The sequence below is a fragment of the Aptenodytes patagonicus genome, chromosome 2, assembly GCF_965638725.1.
Source record: "Aptenodytes patagonicus chromosome 2, bAptPat1.pri.cur, whole genome shotgun sequence".
NCBI classification, from domain to species: domain Eukaryota; kingdom Metazoa; phylum Chordata; class Aves; order Sphenisciformes; family Spheniscidae; genus Aptenodytes; species Aptenodytes patagonicus.
This window is the reverse complement of record NC_134950.1, coordinates 125411362-125420423: the sequence shown is the minus strand read 5'-3', so window position 1 is coordinate 125420423 and position 9062 is coordinate 125411362. Positions and strand designations below refer to the sequence as shown.

General features: G+C 40.5%; 1 protein-coding gene across 2 annotated transcripts in view; it reads right to left on the bottom strand.

Moving 5' to 3' along the window:
- Positions 1 to 1331: 1331 nt before the first annotated feature.
- TCAIM (T cell activation inhibitor, mitochondrial) overlaps positions 1332 to 9062 on the bottom strand; it is a 28558-nt gene continuing 20827 nt past the window's right edge. For both annotated transcript variants that reach the window (XM_076331114.1, XM_076331115.1), the window contains exon 11: positions 1332 to 8786. In XM_076331114.1, coding sequence (XP_076187229.1) covers positions 8561 to 8786 — 226 coding nt within the window. In that variant the 3' untranslated portion in view covers positions 1332 to 8560. The remainder of the gene's footprint in view (positions 8787 to 9062) is intronic.

Here is a 9062-nt window from a genome sequence, read left to right as displayed (position 1 = left end):
AACATTTGGAGAGCTTACAGCTACTCCAGTTTGTTTTTCACATATCATTTGTTTATGCCTCTTACCTAAAGACATATTCCATGACTTTAACAGTGCACCATGACGATAACGCTCAAATTCTCCAGCACAGTTCTCCTTAAACGGTCACTTCCCCCCCCCCCCCCCCGAAGCTAGGAATTGTGCAGGCCTTTCAAGTGTGCAGGGTCCGTGCAAGATCCTATCCATCTTAGCTAGTTATCATACGTGGTCAGTGAGGAGGCAATTTCTGCTACTGCCTCAGGGGGATGCTGGAAATGTTTCACAAATTCATTATCCAAGAAGAATTCAATATAACAAGTTGTCTGCAAAATAAATTTGTACAGAACAAAGTAATAATTAGGAAATCCAGCCCATTTTAAGTAATTGCTAACTGCACCTAGGCCTCCATTAATCACTGCATAATAGTGTTTCACCTAATATTAACTCTGTCCTCAAGAAAGGCTAGTTTATCTTCGGAATAAATGAACATAATAAAAGAAGGTAACAACGAAAGGATGACAAAACCAGCACAAACTTTAAACCAAAAAAGAACAGAGGAGTTACTAAGTATCCCGTACCATGGATGACTCAGTATTTGTATAGAATCTCTACAGACTACCGCCGAGATGAGCAGCATGCTAGAACGTATTTGAATGCAGGTGGAGTAGAGTACATTTTGTAATGCTATAATGGAGCATACAGGTTTAAGACTGTCCTGGTTTCGGCAGGGATAGAGTTAATTTCCTTCCTAGTAGCTGGTACAGTGCTGTGCTTTGGATTTAGGGTGAGAACAATGTTGATAACACACCGATGTTTTAGTTGTTGCTAGGCAGTGCTTACACTAGCCAAGGACTTTTCAGCTTCCCATGCTCTACCGACTGAGAAGGCTGGAGGTGCACAAGAAGCCGGGAGGGGGCACAGCCAGGACAGCTGACCCAAACTGGCCAAAGGGACATTCCATACCATGTGACGTCATGCTCAGCATATAAAGCTGGGGGAAGAAGAAGGAGGGAGGGACGTTCAGAGTGATGGTGTTTGTCTTCCCAAGTAACCGTTAGGTGTAATGGAGCCCTGCTTTCCTGGAGATGGCTGAACACCGGCCTGCCCATGGGAAGGAGTGAATGAATTCCTTGTTTTGCTTTGCTTGCATGCGCGGCTTTTGCTTTACCTGTTAAACTGTCTTTATCTCAACCCACGAGTTTTCTCACTTTTACCCTTCCGATTCTCTCCCCCATCCCACTTGGGGGGAGTGAGCGAGCGGCTGCGTGGCGCTTAGTTGCCGGCTGAGGTTAAACCACGACAAAGACACAGAGTGACAGCCTGTACCAGTGAAGCTTTTATTTCATCAGAAGCAGAAAGTGGTTTTGGAAACCCTCATCTGTAAATTCTTGACAAACTCTTTGTCACCATCACAGCCGATGGTCCACGTTCACTCAAGGTGGAGAAGCCTTTGCCCAACGGCACTAGTGCTTGAGACGACAAATGGAGGAGAGGAAAGAGGAAGACAGAGACGTGCTCAACACCCAATCCCTTCACGGTCTCTTTTTAACCACTTTTGAACACAGACATTTAGAATAAAATGGTTATAATTTTTACCTACTAAGAATAACCCGATGAAGGAGAAATTGAGGACACACATACCTAGTCGGAACAGCAGTGCTTTTCTCCAAAAGAAACTTCTAGTGCCAACCAGCTATGCAGACACACTACACTCACTATACAGCCTTATACAGCTTTACTTGGATGAGAGAGTATCTCTTCACAAGTGATTTTTTCAAATTAAGACGTAATTAAGTTTCAAAGCTTCTAAGAGAGACCTGTGAGCTGAGAAGGTCTGTTAGGACTTGTTGAAGACATCTGAAGATACCTGCAAAGGCAGTAAGGTCTCCATGGCTTCCAAAGGGCTGCCACCCAGGTAGTGATATGCCTCTAAATTATACCTAGAAATCTCAGCTGGAACCTGCTCTTAAGATCTGCCATTCAGTGTTGGCCATGACAAACTGCATTAGGAAGGAGGTGGACAAATACTCTAAGTACCAAGTTGCAGCAATCCTTGTTGTTCCTTTTCCTCATTTTTAGACCAGAGCATAAATTGTAGATGAAACGTGGTTCTTGCCAGAAGATTACAGTTATGGTTTCCATACCCAGCAAAGATGGAAAGAACCATACAGTAGCAAGAAAGATAGATAAATATACATAATTTTTTTTTTTTTTTTAAGTCCTGATCTTGGCCAGGAGGAGTTCAGACCTGCAGGGCCTTTTGTCCCACCCACTTTTCACCATCTTAAAATCAAGATGGGGATCTTGGGCTTCAGCACAGATTTCTGGCTAAAACCAGAATGCATGTACATCCCTCAATTTACAGCACAGCTTGTTTTCCCTCCAAAGTCTGTCATACCAGGACAGCAAAGATCTGAGCAGTGAAAAAACATTTGCAACCATTCAGGCTTTTGAATTCTGATTCATTAATTTGATTTTTTTGGTGGTAATACAGAGTGCAAGAGACCCAGCTATTCCAGGCATCGTAAAAATACCAAGACAAAATTCCCTGTTGCTAAAACCTTTGTGAACTTGTTAGTCACATTTAGATTTACGCTTTGTGACCTTTGGAGAAAGGTCTCACAAGCTCAAAGATTAAACAGAGAGGAATGTGCATCTGATCATGCAATACACCAATGGCCCCCTGTTTAAATATCACCTGGCTAGAGGGACTGTCCATTTTGAAGACAGCAGCATCACCCTCCAGGTATCTTCCCTTATTTGAAATGTGCAAAACTGCACCAGAGAATTGGCTCACACCACCATGAGCTGTTACTCTCTCAACACTGCTACAAAACCAGGTAGCAGTTTCAGAAAGGCCATTCCTCACTTTTGGTTTTGTGGAGGTTTTTTTGTTTGGTTGGTTGGTTTGGTTTTGGGTTTTTTTGTTTTTTTCTTTTTTTAAAATGAGCAGGGCTCCTCAGGCCACTCCACCAGAGAGGTTGCTGCAATCGGATGTCCTCCCCCGGGGCTGTGTCGGCAGTCCTGATGAAGACAGCATTGACTCACCCTTAGTAGCTCCGCTTCTCTGAGCCAACATCACCTTCGCAGATCCCTGCTAGCAGGGTGAGCCCCAAATCATGCAGACTCTGTACAACGCTGCCCTGGCCGCAGATCAGTGAGAGAAATCAAATTAGATATAGTGCTCCTTGTTAAGTACCTTCTAGTAATTTTAATTAAGTGTGAAATTGAGGGATTTGCATTTACTCTTTATTTTTTTTTGAGCATTGCGTGATTGTGTAGAAGTTACAGCTCTATCTCGATGGACTGTCTGAAATCAATGCAAGCTGAAAACGGGAGTTACCCGTGCCCTTGGATTGTAACACAAACAGGATTCAAAAAACTCAGTCTACAACTATGACCCACTGACTCAATGAACTTGAAACATCCCATTAAAAAAAACAACCCGGAACGAGAGGTTCCCAGGAGCATGACAAACTGATGGGTAAAGTAACGTGTGGGTTGGACAAAGCACTATCAAGGAAACGCCTTGATCTTGAACTGTGGCCGCCAGATCACAGAGCAGTCTTGAGGGAAGACATCAGGTTCTCATCCGAGCGCTGCCTTTAGTAAATGGTCCCAGAATATCCCATTACAGAGAGAGGGTGCACACAGCTACCACAGGCATTAGCTGACTGCTCAACTATGTCCCTGCAACATATAAAAATCAAATGACGAAGCAGATGATTAAAGAGAAACAATCAAAAAGAAATTAGAGCTGACTGGTATCTTAAGCCACATTAAATTGCCTTTTGTTCTCCTGAGCAGCTAAGGTAGGGATGTTGGAACTAAATCAAGAAGAAAATTATAACCCTGCTCTTTTTATCTAACCTCGATGTTAAACACCATTTCACGTTGTCGTTGCAGCCATTACATTTGGCACAAACTTTGGCCACGCTCACTTTTCCGAAATCTTATTCCCCGTTAAAATCCAAGAGAAGTTTACAAGGAGGTTAAGCGGCTCAATTAAGGCACGTTTGGGGGGTCTGTAGTTAGCACAGTCCACAGCATAGATGGGGCCAATTTAAACCTGTGTTCTTTTGGTAAACATCTTAAGAAAAGCAAAAGGATTAAAAAATATTTAAGCTTGCTAAAATATGGAGCCACACAATAGCCAAAAGCTATGGAAATAGGAGGTCACAAAAAAGACACTTTCAGAATATAAAAGCTGGCAAGAAAATATTAAATTTCAGCTCTACTAAATAAAATATCTTCAAAAGCTTTTTTGTTTTAAAGACACCACTGAGATCATAATCAATCAGTCTGGCTATTTAGACACGTAGCACCCCATCGGAGGATTTAGCAAAAATGAAGTACTAAATTATTCAGCATTTAAACAATCGTGTAAGGAATATGTAGCTGAAAAGGACAAACTGCGAAACAAGATTATTTTTCTGTTACTTCAGTATATACTGTTGTTTTAACAGGGCCTTCCAGGGAGATATCTAAACATTTTTTCCATGCACAGAATCAAGATCCCAGCTTCTAGTCTCATATTTTTAAGTCAAATTATTCTAGTATTTATATGCAACAGAAAAGCATGATCTCCATCTCTGAACTTTCTAAATTAACATTTTTACTGTATTTACAGCTATGCTTTCTCTTTCCTAGCTAGGCTGCCTTTTTTTTTTTTTTTTAATTTATTTTTTAAATCTGCCCTGCTCTGTTACAAATCTGTATACTGTTAAGCTTATATAGAAACGTTAGGAAAGTCTCATCTTTGGATACATGTACTACACACATACAGTACATGCATATGTCCAAGGGATCACAGAGATAACCCTGTTCAGACAAATACTATATATATTCTCAGAAAGACAACTTTAAATTAATAAGCTTTAAAATCTCAGTTTCCTCAGAAAGTTTTTTTTAGCTGTAACGTAGACAAACTAAATGAGATTTATGTTCTCCATGAAAAGTTCTCATGAATTTTGGATACGCTTTGATACCTCAGCTCTAATCTTCTGGAATATTTTCCCTTTTTAAGTCTTTCTCAAGATTCATCATCAACATTTTGAATGCCTTACAAAGCATGAATACAAGCCTGTTAGTCCCCGAGGCTGTATCACAGCAGTTAAGAGCCAAAAGAACAATGACAAAATGGGCATTATTTCCACTATTTCATACACTTTTCATACACAGCTCTAAGAATAAAAATCACGTATCAAGCTGTTAAAACGCAGGCAGGAGCCTGTAACACTGGAGTTCATACAGAACCGATACTGTAAAACGTTATGCCAACACCTGACAAAATGGAAACTGCTGTTTGCCAATGCGTGCATCTCAAGGTCACAGTATTAAACAGCATCAAAATAACTCGTTAAGGTGATAAATTTTGTCTTAAGTCCCCATCTCTCTTATTCTAGCATTGAATCTAGCATTGAATTTCCTTCTGGCAGCTGTGCTAAAATACCAAACCATTCTCAGAGGCTGAATGACACGATCTGGGCATCGCGGTTTATTGACTCATGACGGATGACCAGCACGCGTTTCAAATCTTTGATCGCTGGTAGAGATTCTTACTTATCTTTCAAATGTTTGTTGCAAATTTCTAAACAGGAGAAAAACTCAAATCTAAGCCAAACAATAATGATTAAAACAGCAAGACATCAACTCCACCTAATTAAATATTAGGATTTGTTTTCAAAAAGAACACTTTCTGAAACTTCATACCAAGCATGTTTTTGGTTGTTGGCCACAGAGCAAGCAGGAATTTTGTACTGAATAAAACTACAGTAGATGTTAATATTCATTCAAATCTATTTCCACAATGAGCTGATAGCACAGTCTGTTGAACAGAATTCGAGGTGTCCTGCGCAGTTTAAAAACAGACAAAAGTTTCAAATCATTGTCCATTTCCACCCTGCCATTGCAACAAAAGGCTTTCAGAGTTCTAAAACTGTTTTTTCCCCCACCTCATTAAAATGTTGGAAAGCAAAATGTAATCTGACAGATTTAACCCATACACATCTACCTAAGTGGACATATCTGTTACTTTTGGGACAGTCTTCAAAATAAGTCAAACTTGTCAAAATATATACCTATAACATGCACATTAAGTTTATCCTTTTGTTCTTTCCACTGCTTTTCTAAAGATGTTAAAAAATGTTGGGAGGCCCATATGTTTCTAAAGTCAGCTCGACCATTCTGCAGTAAAACCGATTTACAGGAGGTGCACCACAAAATAACTCCGTCAAGACCCAGACCTTACCATGCTGAATTATTGACCTATACGCAACCTTAATTTTTATATTGCTCAACTTTGGAGCAGTTTTAGAGATTTTGACATGCATCTCCTTCAGAACTCGGGAAAACAAAACCCAAAACCTAACAGAAAAGGGGAGGACCACCCCCACAGCACCTGAGCCGACCACCTTTCTGGTGGGATAGCAGCAAGACTGGAACTCTTTGGCTTATTGTGCAGACCCAACACCCCAGCCTGGAGGTAACCGTCAGAAAAGCAGGCTGCCACGCCACCCTTTGAGGGCTGACACACTTTGCCAGAGGATTTTGGCTACTTCCCCTTAGAAGGAACGGTGAGAATCTCCAGATCTATCCCAGACTGGAAATGTTTTAACAGCAACTATTTTCACTGCTTCCACATTTAAACTCAGTCCCGTTCCCTCTTGCCTGCCCTTGCCTACTCCGATCCCCATTCCAGGTCAGGGTCTCCACTGCCCCACTTTACTTGCGGAAACAGCCCATGCTCCATTTCATAAAGGCTCTTTCCAGCTTACGTCTCCTCCTCCAGCCAGTTCTAGCCGTCTTCTCTACGCCACAAAGATAAGGTCCCCAGGTCTAGTCGCTTCTTTCTGTGACATTAGCGTCAGTCCTCACAATCACATCAGGCTCTTGCTTGAGTCTACTCACCTTCCCCTCAGACTTTTTTTTTTTTTTTTAAAATCTCCTCTACAGTCAAACTGGACAGCTGCTTCCTGCCTGAAGACCTGTAAGGGGTCATTCAATTCAAGCAAGCAAAAAAAAAAAAAAAAAAAAAATTACTACACTCAGCTTTTACTCCTGAAGATGCCCTACTTTCAAAGAGCTGTTACAGGGAATATTGCCGGGCCACAACTGATGGGACCGGCTCACTTGCTTAGCCCAACTGGGACACGGACAGTATCGTCAATGCTAGATGGAGCGAGGGGAAGTAATGTGCAATGGAAGTTAACTACTTAGAAGAAACTATCAACTGATCTTCAGAACCTATACAGGAATTGCTAGTAATTCGGCTGAATTAAAGGCATGAAAAAAAGTCACAGCTTCTGTCTCGATGTTTTAAAACGGACATGTTTGAGATCACAGTGCGGGGGTTTTGTTTTAAGTTTGGCAACATAATAAACAACTTGACACTGAGCCTCTTAACAGGAGAAAACAGAGAACCACAACAATTTCCCTGCTCAATACAAATATAAATACAAGGCAAGTAAGCATTTGACAATTCCTTTTTTTTTTTTGCCAGTTGTTATAGGTAAATTCAAGTCCAGAAACATTAAGCAGTTGGTTCTTCTCAAAAGATATTTTGCAAAGTAGTAGCCCAAATACAAAATGCATCTTGGCGTGTATTACAATGAAAAAGTGTGGACATACATTCACACTTTCATTTTTTTCAAGGAATAAGGTACCAGTAAAGATCCATGTGTTTGCCTTACTGCAAACTCCTTGCTCTCACTGCGAAGTACTTACTCTTGCAGACAATCCCACACAAATCAATGCTTCCTTTCTCCTCAGATGTCACGTTAAACTACTCAAGTTTTAAGTGTTGTGAATGGGATTTGCAATCTGTTATAGTGTACGTACAGAGGATTGTCTGTATTTATGGAGCAAATGCCAGAAAACAAAGAGAATGACATCTCCTTCAAAGTAACTGCAGACAGTACAACTGGCATATTTTGAAATTCTAAGGCAACAATATTGGACCAGCATATGACACTCTACTGTAGAGACCAAGTTAATGTACTGCTTTCTTCGGCAAAGTAGAAATTACTCTGGTGTTTTTTCCCTTGTCTTTTTTTTTTTTAAATTCACCAGTAGGTAGCAACGTGAAATGCCAATATTGCCAACAGATAACTTAGGTACTCAACTTCTGCATTCAGTGAATCCCTTAAGATAACATGCAACGTCTGGTTTGAGTAGTACACTCTTTAAGATCATCTATCTGGCAATATTCATGTATATTAAAAATACACATGCACATTTTTGCAGACTTGCAATTTAATATATTTTCATAATTACTACAAAAATGCGGTTTCACAACTGCTACCATACACTGGGACTCCTACAGTAGTATGGAGAATGTACAGATGTCCTTCCCAGAACTGGCAATACTGTGCATTGTGCAAATTGTCTAGGACTCCAATCCTTTCTGAGCAGCAGTTAGAAGAAAATTTGTGGGTTGAATACCGATATCAAAATACAGGTTTAAATAATTTATTCTTAAAAACATTCATATTTATAGCCTCTTACAGAAAATAAACAATTCATCTGATTATCAGATATGTCCTCAGTTTTTCCAGTTCCAAGGTATACAGAGGTCTCCATCCTGCAGCACAGAGTAGAAATGCGAAATGCAAAGGTGCATGCCTTGTAGGTATGGCAACGATTCTTCTAGCAGTCGCTTACAACAATCTATCATCTGTGCACTGGAAACACTTGGTTCCTTATACAGCCGATCCAAAGAAAATTTTTCAGTGGAAGTATCGATTAGCTCTTTTTCCGAAATCATCATCCTAGCAAATGAAGACAACATACAGTGACAAAATTAGGACTTAATCTCTGAAAAAAACCCTTGAAATAAGTGTATTTGTAGGTTATACGCATGTAAACAAAGGTGTCACTTCAGGTACAGCTACGGTACAGCTGAGATTTTTGTGCAGGTTGACACCTATGTCTACCTCAGAGGCTAGACTGAACATGCTTCCACGACTATGGGCAACAGCCTGCCTACAGAGTCACATTTGAAAGCCTCCACCATGATGGTTTTTTTTGCTCACCAGGTAACAGGG